Raw genomic sequence first — 23,693 nt, 5'->3', positions numbered from 1 at the left:
AGCTTTTGGTATAAAAAAAAAGTTAATAAGTGAGGAGGCAGGTTTAGACTTCCCGAAGATTACCTTTGCGACGCTACGTTAAATACAAAATGTGCATTAATAGGGATACAAATATCACCTACGCCAGGTAAGCAAAACATTATTTGTGGCATTTTCATACCTACGTACATAAAAACAGACAGTTTGTAAACTGAGAGTGTTATTCTGTTGCCATTTAGGGAGAATGATGATAACATTATTAGTGTCCCCAAAATAGTAGCTCCAGAAACCATTTAAGGCAGAGGTTGTAGGAGAGTTGTAACTGTGGTTACAGTCTTAGTACCCAGGTAAGAGTGGTGGGATGGCTGCTTAGCTGAACGCTGGCTTACTTGTTCAATGCTGCAGTCATCTCAGGCACAGCCTAGTGAAAGAAAAACAGAGGAGTTTAAGACGGTTACACCTCCCTAACCAGGCAAATCTAGCCAGGTTGACACAATGGACATGGTGTAAGCTTGCGACATGGAAATGGAGGGTTGAGCTTTGCTATAACTGTCAGTGTTTAGTCTCATGGTTTTGGGGTGACACCATTTAAGATCAATTAATTGATAAACCAATTAAAATCTGAGAGTAACTGGGTATGAGGGGCATGAGCGGGGTACCTGAAACTATATCAGTAGCACCCGAGTCGAGTGTGTCCCGGAGATCAGTTTTCAATTGAAGGAAGAGGAGAAAGCCCATACATTTTAATCGGTTATCCGAGGAGTGATCACATGTAAGATGATAACCAGCAGGTCACAACTCTGCTGCCACGAGCTACTATTGCCAGTCACTTTTACAGAGTTTACCCAGAACACCTGGGCCTCTCACACACCCCCACAGTAAATAAAAGATGAACAACAGGACACATACACACGAAAATAAAAGCTCCTTCTCTTTCACCGAAAGCAAAGGCCCTCTTGTCCAAGAGTTTGTCAACCCTCTGGCACACTGGCCATATGTGCCAGCCAGACAGTAGAGGGCAGCTAAGCATGTAAAGTACTGACACTAGGGAAGAGAAAATAAAACCTGAGAACTTCCACCCAGCCACTTAAGTTAACTATCGATTTCTTTTTATGGTTTGAAGGAGAGCTGTTGTTGCATCTTAACAGAGCAGCAGGCTCTGGCCACAATTCACCTGATTAATTCAACACCTCAATAATTCAACAGATGCACATTTCCATTAGGAGGGATAATAATGCGTCTTGCAAAATGTATCAGGGAAATGGTGAATAGAATTTTCTGACTGTCACTTTTGTCATGTCTTGGTTATTGAAATGCCTCTCTTGCTAATCAGGTATTCAGCACTGTGCAGGAGGCTGGTGCAGTGTTGGGTTTGTTTCAGTCATGGCAAGGGTGTTTGGTAATCAGCCTGCTATCTCACCTTAAAGAGATCAGCCACCAGACCATAGTCAGCCACCTGGAAGATGGGAGCCTCTGGGTCCTTATGGCAACAATAGTCTGCAGAATAAAACGTAGTTCAAAATATCGCAACATGCTCTTTTTTCTTATACTTGTGTATACCTAACAGAAGATTCTGGGGAATAGGACAGAAAAAAAATCAAGCACGAATGGTAACTGTACTGTACCTTGCTGTCCTTCATCCCAGCCAGATGTTGAATAGCTCCAGAGATAGCAACAGCGATGTACAACTCCTGCAGAGAGAACGAGGACAAACAAGCTTTATCAATATAATAACACAAGAGCTTGGTGCATGTACACATCTATGTAGTGTCAGTTGTTTCAGGCTGCTGAACACAGGTAAGACAATATTTACTAAGGAAATGTATTTTCCATCTATCTTCTGAAAAAGTAATCAAGAGCTGACCATGATACCACTAAGGCCCTCATTGGCACCCTAGTACTGATGCAGCTGATTGCAGGGCAGTCCTGGGGTGAGTTCAGTTCCATTGAACGTTTGCTACGTTATGTAACGGCTTGTACTGAGCACGTTTCTCCAAAACATTCTTGAACAGACTGAGGTAAGTTTGGTCGGTATGGCTTGAAGCAATGAGTGACGTATTTAAAGGGTAGCTGTGCCTTTAACCTACAACCAGTTTTTAAATTGGTCGTTCAGAACAACACCATTTGTTTAATTGAACTTTGCATTATGTTTTTCCTTACACAACGCAGCCCTGGGTTTCCATATTAGAGGATGGAGCTGTTCTAGTGCTGACCCTGACCATGTAATCTCAGAGAGAATGCTGGGGGTGGTGAAGCAGAGTGTATGACCCTCCACCTCTGGGAAAAACAGAGGCTTTCAGCGTAATGCACTGCCATATTAATATTTCAGTGCTATTTAATGTTATTGGAGTAGTCTCGGAGGAGCAGAGCATAAATTTATGAACACAAGTGTACTAAAGACTAAAAGTGAGGACCAATATTTCACAATGAGAGGTACTGTCCTGTCCAGCAAGAGCACGGTCCTACTGTAGCAGAGGGAAAACGACAGCAAAAGATGTATGCTTTAGTTCTTAAATATCACTGTATGGAAATATCAGAGTACATACATGTCTAGCCTATTCGGAGAGTCTTCTCAGAGTTCTTCTCTTTGAGCTCTTTTAGCAGCTTTGCGGTTTTCAATAAGAAGACCAGGCAGGCACACCTGCTGTTGTGTTGCTAGCTTTCCCTCAGGTGTCAAAACAACTCCCTACATGCAGCATGATTGCATCGCTAGCTAGTCATTCAAGTGTGGTGATGCTATTGTTAACCGATAAAAAAAAAGATTAAAAAAAAAGAAATGTACTCCAACATGACAACCTGGCTGCTCCGTTGCCAAGCTGTTCCCCAAATGTGGTACTCCCCTGAAACGTTACTACGGGATGACACCCCACAGCTTAGGTTACATAATTGCAAAAGCTTAACTGTGACATACATGCTGACAGAAAGAGTGAATGTCAACTAATTCCGTGCCGGGAGATTCTTTCAAATGTAAAAATTTCAGCAAAATTATACTGAACAAAAATAAACAAAATCATTTCACTGAGTTACAGTTCATAAAAGAAAATCAGTCAATTTAAATACATTCATTAGGCCCTAATCTATGGATTTCACATGAATGGGCAGGGGCGCAGCCATGGGTGGGCCTTGGAGGGGCCCACCCAATGGGAAGCCAGGACCTGCCAATCAGAATGGGTTTCTCCCCACAAAGGGCTTTACTACAAACCGAAATAGTCCTCAATTTCATCAACTGTCCAGGTGGCTGGTCTCAGATGATCCTGCAGATGAATCCGGATGTGGAGGTCCTGGGCTGCATGTTTACACGTGATCTGCAGTTGTGAGGCCGGTTGGACGTACTGGCAAATTTTCAAAAACAATGTTGGAGGCAGCTTGGTTCACATTCCTGCAGTCAGCATTCCAATTGCACGATCCCTCAAAACTTGAGACATCTATGGCATTGTGTGGTGTGACAAAACTGCACATTTTAGAGTGGCCTCTTGTCCCTGGCACAAGGAGCACCTGTGTAATGATCATGCTGTTTAATCAGCTTCTTGATATGCCACACCTGTCAGGTGGATGGATTACCTTGGCAAACGATAAATGCTCACTAACAGGGATGTAAACAAATTTGTGCACAAAATTTGAGAGACATTTTATTTCAGCTCATTAAAAAATGGCACCAACACTTTACATGTTGCGTTTATATTTTTGTTCAGTATATAACTGGAGCAGTTCAATACTGGACATAACCACTATTTTAAGCCTGCAAATAAATAAATAAATATATACACACACTATTGTCAAAAGGGGTTCAATCTAATAAGTAATACAACTGTTGTATATGTCAAATATAAATTGCTTGTTACCTCACAAAACAAAAAGGAACACAGCTTTGGGCTATGTCACTCATAGGGAATAATTCAAGGGGACATTTATAAAAATTTTAAAAAGGCGGCAGACAGACCGTAACACTGATAAGACATGCATGGTTCTGTCCTAACAATGCCTGAAGGTAGCGATAAGAAATTACCTTCTAATATTTATGTGAATCCTTTGAGTGGTGTGCATGAAGACAATGAACAACTGACGGACAAATATGAACAGGATAAAAAAAAACTGCAATTCAAATTGTATTTAATACATTAAGCCTACATGACAATCTTGTCAAAACATTAGCAAAATACAATTTGGGAAGAATGACCTGATCTGGGGGTCTGAGCAGACATCCACTGCACTGTGCACTGCTCTTTAATGGATCAGCTAAATCATTTAGGAGCCTATATGTGCCATTAACTACATTTCGTGGGGTCTAATGTGTGGATAACCACAGCTAGGATATCCCAGTTGAACCGGATAATGGATCCCTTTGCCCTTTTAAAAAGGTTAAATTCCCATCTTTAGAACACTGAATTCCAGGAATTGTCTAACAGGTCTTTGTCAAGCTGCGGGTAACTTGCACAATAATAGATAGTGGGTGGGTAACTCCTCAGAAAACATATATTCGCATTTTCAGAAAAAAATTGTAAGTTTAGACCCACAAAAGGTTTACCGGTATCTTGAAAAATTGTGCAATATTATTACAGATGACACCATTGAGCACAACATTGCCTATCAAAGAATAGGATGAGTGTAAAATGTTCCAGAGTTTGTCACTTACGGGGGCCACGATCTTGCCAGTGTGTCCAACCTGCATGTCATTGGGGACATATCCAGCATCCACAGCAGCTCTGGAAGCACCAACTGTGGGGGAAATCAATTCAAACCTACTTTACTGCTAATGGACAAAAAAATGCAATCCAATTTTTTCACCAATAATTTATCAGTTATTTAAATATAGAAAGTAACATTTGTTGTCATTGAAAGACTCATTCTAAATTACCCACTTACCTGCAGCATTCATTTTGTCAGCAAGGTCATAGAGCAGCTTGAAGTTCTCTCCATTCTTCAGTCCCCTTCCTAAAAGGACAAGACAATAATGATTTATTTAAACGTTTTCATGAACATGACAAATAAACTGATGTGTAAGTGTAACAGTGTAGGTTCCGTCCCTCTCTTCGCCCCAACCCGGGCTCGAACCAGGGACCCTTGCACACATCAACAACTGACACCCCACGAAGCATCGTTACCCATCGCGCCACAAAAGCCGCGGCCCTTGCAACGCAAGGGGAAACCCTACTTCAAGTCTCAGAGCGAGTGACGTCACTGATTGAAACACTATTAGCGCGCACCACCGCTAACTAACTAGCCATTTCACATCGGTTACATAAGGCAAATGGTATGATGAGCTGAAGGTGACTTCTACCTCCAGACACCACAACCTTAGCACTGGTCAGCTCTGGACGGTCAGTCTTGGTCAAGGTTGCTTCCAGCCAATCAGACATCCCAGCGGAATTAGACGTAGCAACTGAAATAAACAACTCATGGGGATCGTCAGAGGATCATATTAAATAAAACTGTATCTCAAGTTCTTGCTTTTAACTATACCCTGACAAAATAAGTTATCCAGTCAGGAAATTAAATAATTATTTTAGAATGATAAACAAGAACAATGGCTTTTGTATGTATGCTTTTCATGTGTTTATCAGTGCATGGTTAGTACTATAGCTACCTTCCTCTGATGTAGCACTGCCTCCCTCCACCTCAGTGGGCTCAAAGGATGTCCCTCTGACAGTGAAAACCTTGACATTGTCATTACACTTGACAGTGCTGAGAGCATTTCCTGTGAATGAGACAAACAGTGATGTTTTGTTATCTAACTCTAAACCTCATGCAACTCTTCTGATGACAAATGGGAAATAAAAGTAGAGAATTAATTTCACAGAATCTAATTTGGGAAACATCTTCTGCGCTCAAGGTTCACCATGAGTTTTCAATATGACCTATTTGGACATGACAATTAAACAGCAACGGTTTAAGTGGATAATGTCATTTTGATTCATTCAAAGCCCATAAGTGCAATTGAGAAATTAGGCTTTTGGGATCTAGTCATTGCTGGTATTGCCAAAAGACTGAATTGGCTCTATATCTAAAAGCAAACCAGTTCCCCATGGTACAGTACATGGAGAGTTACTGGTCAAATTCATAAGAGCAGTCCCAAATGCAGTAACAAATTCAATTGATTTCCAATGATAATATCAAACAAAATCCATATTGAGTCTCAAAAAATTTCTAAAGCACTCTAAAGTGCATTGGTGAATTAAAATGTGCTCAAGAATTCTGAAGGATATCTTAGTAGTATACAGTGGCTTGCGAAAGTATTCACCCCCTTGGCATTTTTCCTATTGTGTTGCCTTACAACCTGGAATTAATAAATTTTTGGGGGGTTTGTATCATTTTATTTACATAACATGCCTACCACTTTGAAGATGCAAGATATTTTTTATTGTGAAACAAACAAGAAATAACCAAAAAATAAATACAAATTTGAGCGTGCATAACTATTCAAAATAAAAATACACTAAAAATACATAAAAATACATTTAAATTGCAGGTTGTAATACAAAGATATTGGAAAAACACCAAGGGGGATGAATACTTTTGCAAGGCACTTTAGGTTGGTTTGGGGTAAAAACAATAGCAATATGCTTTAGTTCAAATGTATCTTCTCATAACACATTCACAAAAAGTTACTTACCGGCATAGATGGTTCTGTCAAAGGTGTCAGGGTATTTGATCTCAATAACGTCTGAAATAGGAGCAACATCCAACTTGGCAGCCACTCTAGGGAGCAGATTCTAGAAAAGACAGATTGGTAAATAAGCAGGGATATAAGGCAATCTGTAACGATCAGCCAAAGATGCTCTACAAATAAGTTCCAGAAACCATGGCATGAATGAAAATACAGCATACTCATAACAGCTATGTTTTTTACACAAGGATTATGAAACCAAATACATCCTACGAAATACATCAAATCATCTGCAGGCAGATCGCTTTGCTAAGAAGTGACAAATGACCTGAAGGTATGTTCAGTTGAAGTCGGAAGTTTACATACACCTTAGCCAAATACATTTCAACTCAGTTTTTCACAATTCCTGACATTTAATCTGAGTAAAAATTCCTGTCTTAGGTCAGTTAGGATCCCCACTTTATTTTAAGAATGTGAAAATGTCTGAATAATAGTAGAGAGAATGATTAACTTCAGTGTTTATTTCCTTCATCACATTCCCAGTGGGTCAGACGTTTACATACACTCAATTAGTATTTGGTAGCATTGCCTTTAAATTGTTTAACTCGGGTCAAACGTTTTGGGTAGCCTTCCACAAGCTCCCCACAATAAGTTGGGTGAATTTTGGCCCATTCTTCCTGACAGAGCTGGTGTAACTGAGTCAGGTTTGTAGGCCTCCTTGCTCGCACATGCTTTTTCAGTTCGGCTCACAAATGTTCTATAAGATTGAGGTCAGGGCTTTGTGATGGCCACTCCAATACCTTGACTTTGTTGTCCTTAAGCCATTTTTCCAAAACTTTGGAAGTATGCTTGGGGTCATTGTCCATTTGGAAGACCCATGTGACCAAGCTTTAACTTCCTGACTGATGTCTTGAGATGTTGCTTCAATATATCCACATAATTTTCCCACCTCATGATGCCATCTATTTTGTGAAGTGCATCAGTCCCTCCTGCAGCAAAGCACCCCCCACAACATGATGCTGCCAACCCCGTGCTTCAAGGTTAGGATGGTGTTCTTCGGCTTGCAAGCCTCCCGTTTTTTCCTCCAAACATAACGATGGTCATTATGGCCAAACAGTTCTATTTTTGTTTCATGAGACCAGAGGACATTTGTCCAAAAAGTATGATCTTTGTCCCCATGTGCAGTTGCAAACCATGGACTGGCTTTTTTATTGCGGTTTCGGAGCAGTGGCTTCTTCCTTGCTGAGCGGCCTTTCAGGTTATGTCGATATAGGCCTCGTTTTACTGTGGATATAGATACTTTTGTACCCATTTCCTCCAGCATCTTCACTAGGTCCTTTGCTGTTGTTCTGGGATTTATTTGCACTTTTCGCACCAAAGTACATTCATCTCTAGGAGACAGAACGCATCTCCTTCCTGAGCGGTATGACGGCTGCGTGGTCCCATGGTGTTTATACTTGCATACTATTGTTTGTACAGATGAACGTGGTACCTTCAGGCGTTTGGAAATTGCTCCCAAGGATGAACCAGACTTGTAGAGGTCTACAATTTTTCTTCTGAGGTCTTGGCTGATTTCTTTGGATTTTCCCATTATGTCAACCAAAGAGGCACTGAGGTTGAAGGTAGGCCTTGAAATACATCCACAGGTACACCTCCAATTGACTCAAATGATGTCAACTAGCCTATCAGAAGCTTGCTTCTAAAGCCATGACATAATTTTCTGGAATTTTCCAAGCTGTTTATTAAAGGCACAGTCAACTCAGTGTATGTAAACTTCTGACCCACTGGAATTGTGATATAGTGAATTATAAGTGAAATAATCTGTCTGTAAACAATTGTTGAAAAAATTACTTGTGTCATCCACAAAGTACATGTCCTAAACGACTTGCCAAAACTATAGTATGTTAACAAGAAATTTGTGGAGTGGTTGAAAAACGAGTTTTAATGACTTGAACCTAAGTGTATGTAAACTTCCGACTTCAACTGTATATAAGGGTCTTATAACCTTACTTTCCCAAATGCAGACGCTCCAGCACAGATATGGGTGAAGTTGAACTGCTGTCATATGGATTAGACCAAAACGCAACAGGAATGTGTATACTCATCTTCTTTTTAATAGGCATAAAGAAGGAAAACCAAAACACACGTATACAAACACATCGCCGATACCAGTCTTGTCAGGCACACAGCTAAACAAGAAACAACTACCCACAAATCCCATAGAAAAACACCCCTCTTAAATAGGACCTTCAATTAGAAGCAACTAGGAGCAGCTGCTTCCAATTGAAGGTCAACCCAACAAACACCACATAGAAATAGATATACTAGAACTAACATAGAAATAGACTAACAAAGAACATAGCCCAACAACCCCGAAACACTCTAAACAAACACAACCCTCTTAAATATGAACATAGCCCAACAAACCCCGAAACACTCTAAACAAACACCCCCTTTCACGTCCTGACCAAACTGCAATAACAAATAACCCCTTATACTGGTCAGGACGTGACAACTGCTTCTGGGTTGACAGTATAAGTGGAGTCAATTCCTCTGTGGAAAGACATGCAAGTTGCTGTTAACACCACACGCAAATCGATTTTATTTGTTTTATTACTCAGATTTTTAAGTAAGATGCTGAAGTAAAACTTCCAACTCATTTACAGCTTCAGTGAATCTATTGTCTGCATCTACTTCACACTCTGGATATACATACCTGGCAGAGAGCCTTTGTAAGCATCATTTTGAGCAATCAGAACTGTCTTTACACCTAGGACTTTGCTGACTTCCTGTGCAACCTGAAGAGATGATTAAATATACAGCAAATCAATCCATTGAAGAAAACCACTAAGTGTCTAGGTCTGGATATCGGGTAAATCCATTTGACTTCAAGCACTTTTTGCCAGCATCCATTTTGATTTAAACAAACTTTCTATACATGATTGCTCATGGAAGAAGTCACTGGAAACAAGAAACAGTTGAGTTTGATATAATTTAAAAGGTTACAAAACAAGGTTGTCAAACTGCTTTATAATTTCTTGAAAAAAAAATCAAGAAATTATACATCAAACGTCAAATATCTAAAAATGCATTCATATTCACGTTGTAGTTTAGACCCTACTTTACATCTGAAGTTTGTGTTGTGCCCGCCATCGGTTGAGACATATTCTTGAATACAGGGTGTGTCATTTCAATCATAGAAATGTAATTCATAGAACAGACATCCCTTCAGACTGCAATTTAGCTGGTACACCATTGACATTTTAATTGAAATGTTAACTTTGAATTACTCCCACAAAGATGGCCGATGGTCCAACCACTGTTGACTGTCAGCATAAATGGTCATGTCTATTCTATTATTTACATCATTCCAATAGGTTTCCGATGGAGGATTGACAGTATAATATAAAATCAACAGATATTCCCGTTTAAGTCAACATTCTCTGATGTGTGGACCTTTAACGATCTATTCCCATTTTAGTAAATTGATCAGAAAAAACATGAAACCTGCCCTGTATTTAAGCGCATGTTGTGTCTCGACCTATGGCAGGCACAATACAAACTCAAATATAAAACTTACTGTATGTGAATGACAAATCTGATTTTTTTTTTTTTAGCTAATAGACATTTAATGGGTAAACCCTGTTTGTCAGCTTTTAAAAGATATAAATCTCAACCGTTTATCTTTTCCCATAAATATTTGCCCATTGTGGAAGTGCTCAGAAAGTTACTTTTTGTACCTGAATGCCAAAACATTCATTATGCAAAATAGGTCAACCTTGAGCACTTTTATCTAAGTGGACACATGTTTTTATATTTTCAATAAATGTAAAATCTCATTTACATACGTATGTATGTGTACACCCCTTCAAATTAGTTGATTCAGCTATTTCAGCCATACCTGTTTTCCGACAGGTGTATAAAAATAGAGCACACAGCCATGCAACCTCCATAGACAAACATTGGCAGTAGAAAGGCCTTACTGAAGAGCTCAGTGACTCAACGTAGCACTGTCATAGGATACCACCTTTCCAACAAGTCAGTTAGTCAAATTTCTGTCCTGCTAGAGCTGCCCCAGTCAACTGTCAGTGCTGTTATTGTAAAGTGGAAACGTCTAGGAGCAACAACAGCTCAGCTGCGTAGTGGTAAGCCAAACAAGCTCACAGAATGGGACCGGCGAGCGCTGAAGTGCGTAAAAATCGTCTCTTCTCGGTTGCAACACTCCTACAGAGTTCCAAACTGCCTCTGGAAGCAGTGTCAGCACAAGAAATGTTCATTGGGAGCTTCATGAAATGGTTTTCCATGGCCGAGCAGCCACACACAAGCCTAAGATCACCATGCGCAATGCCAAGGATCGGTTGGAGTGGTATAAAGCTCGCCACCATTGGACTCTGGAGCAGTGGAAAAGCGTTCTCTGGAGTGATGAATCACACATCACCATCTGGTAGTCCGACAGACAAATCTGGGTTTGGTGGATGGCAGAAGAACGCTAATTACCTGAATGCATAGCGCCAACTGTAAAGTTTGGTGGAGGAGGAATAATGGTCTGGGGCTGTTTTTCATTGTTCGGGCTAGGCCCCTTAGTTCCAGTTAAGGGAAATCTTAATGCTACAGCATACAATGACATTCTAGACGATTCTGTGCTTCCAACTTTGTGGCAACACTTTGGGGAAGGCCCTTACCTGTTTCAGCATGACAATGCACCTGTGCACAAAGCGAGGTCCTTACAGAAATGCTTTTTTGAGATCGGTGGGGAAGAACTTGACTTGGCCTGCACAGAGCCCTGACCTCAACTCCATCAAACACCTTTGGGTAGAATTGGAACTCCTATTAGCCCAACATTTATGCCCGACCTCACTAATGCTATTGTGACTGAATGGAAGCAAGTCCCCGTAGCAATCTTCCAAAATCTAGTGGAAAACCCTCACAGAAGAGTGGAGGCTGTTATAGCAGCAAAGGGGGGGGGGGACCAACTCCATATTAATGACCATGATTTTGAAATGAGATGTCAGAATAGCAGGTGACCACATACTTTTGGTCATGTAGTGCAAGTATTCACACCCAAGGCATAGATCTTCAAGCCCATTTAAGTCAAAACTGTAACTAGGCCTCTCAGGAACATTCAATATCGTCTTGGTAAGCAACTCCAGTGTATATTTGGCCTTGTGTTTTAGATTATTTTCCTGCTGAAAGGTGAATTTGTCTCCCAGTGTCTATTGGAATGCACACTGAACCTGGTTTTCCTCTAGGATATTACCTGTGCTTAACTCTATTCCGTTTATTTTTAGCCTAAAAAAACTTCCTAGTCCTTGTTGATGACAAGCATACCCATAACATGATGCAGCCACCACCATGTTTGAAAATATGAAGAGTGGTACTCAGTGATGTGTTGTGTTTGCCCCAAACATAACACTTTGTGTTCAGAACATAAAGTTATTTTCTTTGCTACTTTTTTTGCAGTTTTACTTTAGTGCCTTGTTGCAAACAGGCTGCATGTTTTGGAATATTTGTATTCTGTCTTCCTTTTCCCACTGTCAATTAGGTTAGTATTGGAGTAACAACAATGTTGTTGATCCATCCTCAGTTCTCATATTACAGCCATTAAACTCTAACTGTTTTAAAGTCACCATTGGCCTCATGGTGAAATCCCTGAGTAGTTTCCTTCCACTCCGGCACATGAGTTAGGAAGGATGCCTGTAACTTTGTAGTGACTGGGTGTATTCACTGCTCGACTGAGGGACCTTACAGATAAATTGTACGGTTAGGGTACAGAGATGAGGTAGTCACTCAAAAAGCATGTTAAACACTATTATTGCACACAGAGTGAGTCCATGTAACTTATTGTGACTTGTTAAGCAGTTTTACTCCAGAACTTACTTAGGCTTGCCATTACAAATGGGTTAAATACTTATTGACTCAAGACATTTCAGCTTTTCATTTTTAATGAATTTGTTAAAAAAAAATTAAACATAATTCCACTTTGACAATATGGGGTATTGTGTGTAGGCTAGTGACACAAAATATAAATTCAACCCATTTTTAATTCAGGCTGTAACAACAAAATGTTAAAAAAGTCAAGGAGTGTGAATACTTTCTTTAGACACCATCTGATCAAACCCAAGATTTAGCCTACCTTTGCAGTCTGTTCCAGCAACCAAACAGGACACGTCTCCTAGTTTCTTGACTGCAGTAATAGCACTCAGCGTAATGGGGGTCAGCTTGTCATTGTTGTGCTCTGCCACCACCAAGTTGCTTTGAAACCTCTGGAGGAGACCAGACTACAGAGGAAATGTATTTTTCAGTAAATGGCATAACATAAACGTAAACATAACTGCTCTCATGCCTATCAAACGTGAAAGCTACCATTACGATATGTACAATTCAGCAGCATTTTGTGTAGTCCTATGAACAGCAAGGCATTGAATCAAACAGGATACTACAGATTCTGTTCAGGTGTACCTTTTGGGGGAAAACAACATATAATGGGTATTTTTTTGGAGGTCAGCTATAGCAGAAAATGTGAGCTAAGTAACACCGAAGGGGAGGAAGGATCTGGGCCAAATCCTTCTGTAAACAAGCTGACATAACATCCAAGATATGCACTGGCTTATACAACATTTTGACAGGGAGTATCAATCCTATCACCAACCTAAAACAGGACCAGATATATCTGAACCTGTGTCTGAAAGACAATTTGAATTAACGTTACCAGAGTAAAGGTAATTCACACAGCAGTCTAACCAATGTCACAACACAATACAGTAGCAAATTGGGAGCAAATAGTAGCTATACATGAAATTATGGTCTTCATTGAAATTGTGCTTCAATGCCTTTAAAATCATTGCATCATTGTTTATGAGGTTGCATAAGCTAGCTATCTAGCTAGCTACAGTAACAGCTAGTTAACGTTAGCTACATTTTCAGCTAGCTAAGGTCTGTGAAGCTGGCTGTGAGATCAAATATGATCCGATTTTCAAAAATATGCAATGTAATTTTTTCGTATGTATTAATAATAAAGCAAGGGAAATCAATGTACTGTTAACCTTTCTATGGTTTCGTGCACAGGGCAGATAAGTTAACTAAGCTGCTCCTTTTACTCTCTGTTCCGAACGTGCTAGACGGCCAGTTCGTATAGCCTTTAGCCGTACACTTATCATACTTCTCCTCTGTTTCTCTGGTGATGTGGAGGTTAATCCACGTCCTGCAGTGCCTAGCTCCACTCCCACTCCCCAGGTGCTCTCATTTGTTGACTTCTGTAACCGCAAAAGCATTGGTTTCATGCGTGTTAACATTAGAAGCCTACTCCCTAAGTTTGTTTTACTCACTGCTTTAGCACACTCTGCCAGCACAGATGTCTTAGCAGTGTCTGAATCCTGGCTTAGGAAAACCACCAAAAACCCTGAAATCTCCATCGCTAACTATAACATTTCCCGCCAAGATAGAACTGCCAAAGGGGGCGGTGTTGCAATCTACTGCAAAGATAGCCTGCAGAGTTCTATATTACCATCCAAGTCTGTACCCAAATATTTTGAGCTTCTACTTCTAAAAATTCACTTTTCCATAAACAAGTCTCTTACTGTTGCTGCTTGCTATAGACCACCTTCAACATAGAACTGCCAAAAGGGGCGGTGTTGCAATCTACTGCAAAGATGTTGCAATCTAATAAAAATGTACCTTTCCAGAAACAAGTCTCTCACTGTTGCCGCTTGCTATAGACCTCCCTCTGCCCCCGGCTGTGCCCTCGATACCATATGTGAATTGATTGCCCCCCATCTATCTTCTGAGCTCGTGCTACTAGGTGACCTAAACTGGGACATGCTTAACACCACGGCCACCCTACAATCTAAGCTTGATGCCCTCAATGTCACACAAATTATCAATGAACCTACCAGGTACAACCCCAAATTCGTAAACACCCTCATAGATGTCATCCTAACCAACTCGCCCTCCAAATACACCTCTGCTGTTTTCAATCAAGATCTCAGCGATCACTGCCTCATTGCCTGCATCCGTAATGGGTCTGCGACCAAACGACCACCCCTCATCACTGTCAAACGCTCCCTAAAACACTTCTGCAAGCAGGCCTTTCTAATCGACCTGGCCGGGGTATCCTGGAATGAAATTGACCTCATCCCTTCAGTAGATGATGCCTGGCTATTCTTTAAAAGTGCCTTCCTCACCATCTTAAATAAGCATGCCCCACTCCAAAAAATTAGAACTAGGAATAGATATAGGCCTTGGTTCACTCCAGACCTGTCTGCCCTTGACCAGCACAAAAACATCCTGTGGCGTTCTGCATTAGCATCGAATAGCCCCCGCGATATGCAACTTTTCAGGGAAGTTAGGAACAAATATACACAGGCAGTTAGAAAAGCTAAGGCTAGCTTTTTCAAACAGAAATTTGCATCCTATAGTACTAACTCAAAAAAGTTCTGGGACACTGTAAAGTCCATGGAGAAAAAGAGCACCTCCTCCCAGCTGCCCACTGCTCTGAGGCTAGGAAACACTGTTACCACAGATAAATCCACTATAATTGAGAATTTCAATAAGCATTTCTCTACGGCTGGCCATGCTTTCCACCTGGCTACCCCTACCCCGGTAAACTGCGCGGCACCCTCCAAAGCAACCCGCCAAAGCCCCCACCATTTCTCCTTCACCCAAATCCAGATAGCTGATGTTCTGAAAGAGCTGCAAAATCTGGACCCATACAAATCAGCCGGGCTAGACAATCTGGACCCTCTCTTTCTAAAATGATCTGCCGAAATTGTTGCAATCCCTATTACTAGCCTATTCAACCTCTCTTTCGTATCGTCTGAGATTCCCAAAGATTGGAAAGCTGCCCCGGTCATCCCCCTCTTCAAAGGGGGTGACACTCTAGACCCAAACTGCTATAGACCTATATCTATCCTACCCTGTCTTTCTAAGGTCTTCGAAAGCCAAGTTAACAAACAGATTACCGACCATTTCGAATCCCACCGTACCTTCTCCGCTATGCAATCTGGTTTCAGAGCTGGTCATGGGTGCACCTCAGCCACGCTCAAGGTCCTAAACGACATCATAACCGCCATCGATAAGAGACATTACTGTGCAGCCGTATTCATCGACCTGGCCAAGGCTATCGACTCTGTCAATCACCACATTCTTATTGGCAGACTCGACAGCCTTGGTTTCTCAAATGATTGCCTCGCCTGATTTACCAACTACTTCTCTGATAGAGTTCAGTGTGTCAAATCGGAGGGCCTGTTGTCCGGACCTCTGGCAGTCTCTATGGGTGTGCCACAGGGTTCAATTCTCGGGCCGACTCTCTTCTCTGTATACATCAATGATGTTGATCTTGCTGCTGGTGATTCTCTGATCCACCTCTACGCAGACGACACCATTCTGTATACTTCTGGCCCCTCTTTGGACACTGTGTTAACTAACCTCCAGACGAGGTTCAGTGCCATACAACTCTCCTTCTGTGGCCTCCAACTGCTCTTAAACGCAAGTAAAACTAAATGCATGCTATTCAATCGATCACTGCCCACACCTGCTCGCCCGTCCAACACCACTACTCTGGATGGCTCTGACTTAGAATACGTGGACAACTACAAATACCGGGGTGTCTGGTTAGACTGTAAACTCTCCTTCCAGACTCACATTAAGCATCTCCAATCCAAAATTAAATCTAAAATCGGCTTCCTATATCGCAACAAATCATCCTTCACTCATGCTGCCAAACATACCCTCGTAAAACTGACCATCCTACCGATCCTCGACTTCGGTGATGTCATCTTTAAAATTGCCTCCAACACTCTACACAACAAACTGGATGCAGTCTATCACAGTGCCATCCGTTTTGTCACCAAAGCCCCATACACTACCCACCATTGCGACCTATACGCTCTCGGTGGTTGGCCCACTGGCTACAGGTTATCTACAAGTCTCTGCTAGGTAAAGCCCCGCCTTATCTCAGCTCACTGGTCACCATAGCAGCACCCACTCGTAGCACGCGCTCCAGCAGGTATATCTCACTGGTCACCCCCAAAGCCAATTCCTCCTTTGGTCGTCTATCCTCCCAGTTCTCTGCTGCCAATGACTGGAACGAACTGCAAAAATCTCTGAAGCTGGAGACTCATATCTCCCTCACTAGCTTTAGGCACCAGCTGTCAGAGCAGCTCACAGATCACTGCACCTGTACATAGCCCATCTGTAAACAGCCCATCTATCTACCTACCTCATCCCCATACTGTATTTATTTATTTATCTTGCTCCTTTGCACCCCAGTATCTCTACTTGTACATTCATCTTCTGCACATCTACCATTCCAGTGTTTAATTGCTTTATTGTAATTACTTCGCCACCATGGCCTATTTACTGCCTTAACTTACCTCATTTGCACTCACTGTATATAGACTTTTTGTTTTCTTTTGTTCTACTGTATTATTGACTGTATGTTTTGATTATTTCATGTGTAACTCTGTGTTGTTGTATGTGTCGAATTGCTGTCCTTTATCTTGGCCAGGTCGCAGTTGCAAATGAGAACTTGTTCTCAACTAGCCTACCTGGTTAAATAATGGTCAAATAAAAAATACAAAATATGTCTATCAGGCACCTACAACACCAGCTTGTACTATGTGTGTTTTTTTTGTATTTGCCACATTGCGAATGAATAACAAGTTACTTAGCTAGATAGTCTGATATAATCATTTGTGTGTAACGTTACTTACCAACTGTTTGAAATGTGTTTTCTTGATAGCTCTATGCATCTTTGACTCTGCTCCTCGATGCTCACCTCTTGAATGAACTCTGACAGCTGTAGAATGTTCTCGCGACACAAATGTCTGGTTGGACTACAATCACTTCCGTTTTTGGGTGGAAGCAGAATAACCAAAAGCTTTGATTTGGGAATTATAAATTCCAACAGAACAAAGTGTATAAATCAATATCAAATATTTCAATGCCCTTGGACACGGGAAAAATGGGTCACCTTTTTTTAACACAAATGCTACCTGATTCAAAGTGTGAAGAAAGGCAGATATTGATTATCCAATAGGTGTCCGTACGGGAGTTGCAGCGATGAGACAAGACTGTAACTACCAGTTGGATACCACAAAATTGGGGAGAAACGGGGTAAAAAATAAATAACAAATCCCTGATCACACAGTAAGGCGACGTTGGCTAGTTTAAACTCATGCGCAGAAACATGTAATCTGGTCTAACTAATGGTCTCCGCTAAACTGTGCATGTATCTAAGGCACTCCTTACATATAAAGTTGATTTTGACGAAAAGGAAAACATGTCAGTTTGTCACTTTCAGGTGGTTGTAGTAATGACATGTTCAACTACTTAAGACATTGTTTCGAATCTAGGTTGTGCTTTTAGACTTATAGATAATTAACAACTAAGGAATCATTTTCCCACTTCTCTCATTGACTTCTCAAACCTAGGCCTGGTCTGCTTGGTCTGTTTCGAAGTATTCCCGGAAGTCTCGCGATGTTGCGCCTCTGGGTTTCGAAACTCAGTTGAATAACGTTGTATTTCAGAGGACCATCCTAGATCCTGCCTGTACCACTTGGGTGCATGATGATGACTGGGTAGATGGATGTGGGCAACAGGGAAAACGACATACTATTATCAACAGCAAAGTTTTTACAACTATACATTCAACCCAGATCTGTAAACATACTCATTTAAATGAGTAGATGGCAAAGTTCTATGAGAAGGGTATAGCCAGTAAGACAATGCACACCAAATAATGTTTGATAACCAATCTGTAGCCTAGACCCTACCTACCTAGGCCACATGAGTAGACTTCATTCCGGGGGGACTGGACCGAGTTAGGGAAACCCTAGCCTAGACCATATCACATTACAGTCATTTAGCAGATGCTCTTATCGAGAGCCAGTTACAGTAGTGAGTGCATACATTTTCATAATTTGTTTTCTTCCATACTGGAAGCCACAACCCTGGCGTTGTAAGTGCCATGCTCTACCAACTGAGCCAAACGGCACCCACACAGGATATGTGATAAGGGACATCTTTCCACCCAGGCAAAAGCTAAGTCTTATCTTAAATCGATCTTGTGCTATGATGTCCATGAAGAATCATGCCTTCACAAATATTTTGAAACTGCACCAGTACGAAAACTCAAAACTCTGTCCTAATTGCAGTATTGGGACAGGTCTACATTGTGATGAATACATATATCAATTATTGTAGGAGGAATAATAATTTTAATCTCAATGGGATCATCTGTTGGCTATCTAGGCCTAATGGATAACTACATAAATGATGAATACAAAATAGGCAGCCTATGAAGTTGTTTCATTTAAAAGTTTCATGGTCAGGGATGGATGGCAAACATGAACATGTAACAAATAAAGATTTAGTAGCCATTCACAAAACAAAATGATGTTATCATAAACATTACTCTATTTATGCAACTACAAAATTGGTCCTGACTCTCTGTGGTCACTAAAGATCCCATGGCATTTATTGTAAAAGTAATCCGGTTTCCTGGCTAAATTCCTAATCTGGACCTCATACCATCATGGCCATCTAATCATCCCCAGCTTCCAGATGGCTCACTCATCCCCCTCCTCTCCCCTGTAGCCATTCCCCAGGTAGTTGCTGTAAATGAGAATGTATTCTCAGTCAATTTACCTGGTAAAACAAGAGTAAAATAAAATAAATAAATAACAATAAATTACCTTACTATGATTGTTTTCAATTAAAATAGTCAAAAATAAACAAAAATAGCTTCTTAGCAAAGAGCAATTTCTCAAGCAAGAATTTTGATAGGACTGGGAGTGGTCTGAGTGGGGAGGGGAAACGGAAAACAAGGCAGAGAGCTTTGGAACTCTCTTTCTTATTGGTCTATGAACTCATTTACCAGGCAGGCCAAAACTCCATCCCACCAAATAAGGCTGGAATTTCAGGCAGACTTCAAACAGCTCTTACACTAAAATGGCATTATCATTTTCACAGTATTATTCCAACCTCATAGCGTGTAAATATATATGTGCAACACAAGAAAATCACATTTTTGATGCACTGGGCCAAAGGTAAGGTTTGATGCAAGTTCACAGTTTGATTTTCAGGAAATGGTTGATGTTGCCACATTGTCTTATGAATAAAGACATATTGAACAAATAAACCAATAATCTGATGACAAATCATGCAGTACTTTGCAATAATGTAATTATTTAGGGTGAGTATTGAAAATGTGCTTTCTGGAAAACCTTACATAATCATCCCATTGTCTTAACCCCCAACATGATACTATATTAATAGCTTAGGAACTCTACTACAATATATAAGGGGAAAAGGGAAGAAATATTAAACACAGGATGGATGATGTCTTCAAACACAAATTGTCCTGAGACCACATTTTTTCAGTCGATACTGTCAAATTTGGATACATTGATTGGCAAAGTGGACACTTAATTATTTATTGTAAAGAAGGAGAAATTAGAGAATATATATCAGTAATTTCTATATTTTAATAATAAACATCAATTATTCATACAAATTAAATATTAAAACATTCTGTAGGTATTTTTGTGGAACATTAATAATGATAATTTATTGTTATTATTAATATCATCAAACTTGATTATAATTATATTACCTACAGTACCAGTCAAACGTTTGGACACACCTACTCATTCAAGGGTTTTTCTTTATTTTTACTATTTTCTACGATGTAAAATAATAGTGAAGACATCAAAACTATGAAATAACACATATGGAATCATATAGTAACCAAAAAAGTGTTAACCTCTTACATCTAGACGTTCCGCTAGCGGAACACCTGCTCCAATATCCAATGATAGGCGTGGCGCGAATTACAAATTCCTCAAAAATACAAAAACTTCAATTTTTCAAACATATGACTATTTCACAGCATTTTAAAGACAAGACTCTCCTTTATCTAACCACACTGTCCGATTTCAAAAAGGCTTTACAGCGAAAGCAAAACATTAGATTATGTCAGCAGAGTACCAAGCCAGAAATAATCAGACACCCATTTTTCAAGCTAGCATATAATGTCACAAAAAACAAAACCACAGCTAAATGCAGCACTAACCTTTGATGATCTTCGTCAGATGACAACCCTAGGACATTATGTTATACAATGCATGCATGTTTTGTTCAATCAAGTTCATATTTATATCAAAAACCAGCTTTTTACATTAGCATGTGACGTTCAGAACTAGCATACCCCCGCAAACATCCGGTGAATTTACTAAATTACTCACGATAAACGTTCACAAAAAACATAACAATTATTTTAAGAATTATAGATACAGAACTCCTCTATGCACTCGATATGTCCGATTTTAAAATAGCTTTTCGGTGAAAGCACATTTTGCAATATTCTCAGTAGATAGCCCAGCCATCACGGCTAGCCATTTGGACACCGACCAAGTTTAGCCCTGATCAAACTCCGATTTACTATTACAAAAGTTTCATTACCTTTGTTGTCTTCGTCAGAATGCACTCCCAGGACTGCTACTTCAATAACAAATGTTGGTTTGGTCCAAAATAATCCATCGTTATATCCGAATAGCGGCGTTTTGTTCGTGCGTTCCAGACACTATCCGAAATGGTAAAGAAGGGTCGCGCGCATGGCGCAATTCGTGACAAAAAAATTCTAAATATTCCATTTCCGTACTTCGAAGCATGTCAACCACTGTTTAAAATCAATTTTTATGCCATTTTTCTTGTAGAAAAGCGATAATATTCCGACCGGGAATCTCCTTTTCGGCAAACAGAGGAGAAAATCACAAAGACGGTGGCGGCCAGGTCACGCGCCTAAGCCCAGAGTCCCTTGATCGGCCACTTGAGAAAGGCGATAATGTGTTTCAGCCTGGGGCTGGGATGACGACATTCTGTTTTTTCCCGGGCTCTGAGCGCCTATGGACGACGTAGGAAGTGTCACGTTAGAGCAGAGATCCTTAGTAAAAGATAGAGATGGCAAAGAAGTTCCAGAAATGGTCAGACAGGCCACTTCCTGTAAAGGAATCTCTCAGGTTTTGACCTGCTATTTGAGTTCTGTTATACTCACAGACACCATTCAAACAGTTTTAGAAACTTTAGGGTGTTTTCTATCCATATATAATAAGTATATGCATATTCTAGTTACTGGGTAGGATTAGTAACCAGATTAAATCGGGTACGTTTTTTATCCAGCCGTGAAAATACTGCCCCCTAGCCATAAGAGGTTAAACAAATCAAATATGCCTTGATGACAGCTTTAAACACTCTTGGCATTCTCTCAACCAGCTTCACCTGGAATGCTTTTCCAACAGTCTTGAAGGAGTTCCCACATATGCTGAGCACTTGTTGGCTGCTTTTCCTTCACTCTGCGGTCCATCTCATACCAAACCATCTCAATTGGATTGAGGTCGGGTGATTGTGGAGGCCAGGTCATCTGATGCAGCAGTCCATCACTCTCCTTCTTGGTCAAATAGCCTTTACACAGCCTGGAGGTGTGTTGGGTCATTGTCCTGTTGAAAACCAAATGATATTCCCACAAAGCGCAAACCAGATAGAATGGCGTATCGCTGCAGAATGCTGTGGTAGCCATGCTGTTTAAGTGTGCCTTGAATTCTAAATAAATCACTGACAGTGTCACCAGCAAAGCATCCCCACACCTTCACACCTCCTACTCCATGTTTCACGGTGGGAACCACACGTGCAGAGATCATCCATTCATCCACACCGTGTCTCACAAAGACATGGCAGTTGGAACCAAAAACCAAAGGACAGATTTCCACCAGTCTAATGTCCATTGCTTGTGTTTCTTGGCCCACGCAAGTCTCTTCTCCTTTTTGGTGTCCTTTAGTAGTGGTTTCTTTGCAGCAATTCAACCATGAAGGCCTGATTCTCGCAGTCTCCTCTAAAAAGTTGATGTTGAGATGTGTCTGTTACTTGAACTCTGTGAAGAATTTATTTGGGCTGCAATTTCTGAGGCTGGTAACTCTAATGGACTTATCCTCTGCAGCAGAGGTAACTCTGGGTCTTCCATTCCTGTGGCGGTCCTTATGAGAGCCAGTTTTATCATAGCGCTTGATGGTTTGACTGACCTTCTTGTTTTAAAGAAATTATGGACTGCCTAGGAACCCATTGTTCCTTGGCTGTCATTGAAAATAAGAATTTGTTCTTAACTGACTTGCCTAGTTAAATAAAGGTAACAAAATATATAAAAATTCCAGATGACTACCTCAAGAAGCTGGTTGAGAGAATGGCAAGAGTGTGCAAAGCTGTCATCAAGGCAAAGGGTGGTTACTTTGAAGAATCTCAAATATAACATATCTTGATTGATTTAACACTTTTTTGGTTACTACATGATTCCACATCAAATCAGGTTGTCACATACACATGTTTAGCAGATGTTATTGCAGGTGTAGCAAAATGCTTGTGTTTCTAGCTCCAACAGTGCAGTAATATCTAACAATTCACAACAATACACACAACCTAAATGTAAAAGAATGGCAATTAAGGAATATATCAATATTATTAGAGTGACTAGTGTTCCATTATTAAGTGACCAGTGATTCCAAGTCTATGTATATAGGGCATCAGCCTCTAAGGTGCAGGGTTGTGTAACCAGGTGGAAGCTGGCTAGTGATGGTTATTTAACAGTCTGATGGCCTTGAGATAGAAGCTGTTTTTCAGTCTCTCGGTCTCAGTTTTGATACACCTGTACTGACCTCGCCTTCCGGATGATAGCTGAGTGAACAGGCAGTGGCTCGGGTGGTTCTTGTCCTTGATTATCTTTTTGGCCTTCTTGTGACATTGGGTGCTGTATGTGTCCTGGGGGGTAGGTCGTTTTTCCCCTGTGATGTGTTGGGTAGACCGCATCACTATCTGGAGAGCCCTGTGATTGCGGGCGGTGCAGTTGCCGTACCAGGCGATGATACAGCCCGACAGGATTTTCTCAATTGTGCATCTGTAAAAGTTTGTGAGGGTTTTGGGTGCCATGTGTTATTTCATAGTTTTGATGTCTTCACTATTATTCTACAGTGTACAAAATAATACAACTAAAGAAAACTCTTGAATGAGTGGGTGTGTCCAAACTTCTGACTGGTACTGTATATGTAATTGTGTAGCCATTAAATAC

The 23,693-nt window shown here is 40.7% G+C and overlaps 1 protein-coding gene across 1 annotated transcript; it reads right to left on the bottom strand.

Moving 5' to 3' along the window:
* Nucleotides 1-47: 47 nt before the first annotated feature.
* On the bottom strand, nucleotides 48-17,331 carry LOC106573527 (electron transfer flavoprotein subunit alpha). Its single transcript, XM_082962665.1, is given in 16 exon segments — nucleotides 48-400; nucleotides 1,400-1,464; nucleotides 1,467-1,476; nucleotides 1,605-1,670; nucleotides 4,613-4,695; nucleotides 4,843-4,911; nucleotides 5,258-5,359; nucleotides 5,564-5,674; nucleotides 6,590-6,689; nucleotides 8,594-8,638; nucleotide 9,021; nucleotides 9,100-9,136; nucleotides 9,300-9,381; nucleotides 12,050-12,057; nucleotides 12,723-12,861; nucleotides 17,293-17,331. Coding segments are annotated over 16 exon segments (993 nt in total). The 3' UTR covers nucleotides 48-364.
* Nucleotides 17,332-23,693: the final 6,362 nt, after the last annotated feature.

This window comes from Salmo salar, chromosome 16 (assembly GCF_965601325.2).
Source record: "Salmo salar chromosome 16, fSalSal1, whole genome shotgun sequence".
NCBI lineage: Eukaryota > Metazoa > Chordata > Actinopteri > Salmoniformes > Salmonidae > Salmo > Salmo salar.
The sequence above is the reverse complement of the archived record's forward strand: the minus strand, read 5'-3'. Positions and strand labels throughout refer to the sequence as shown.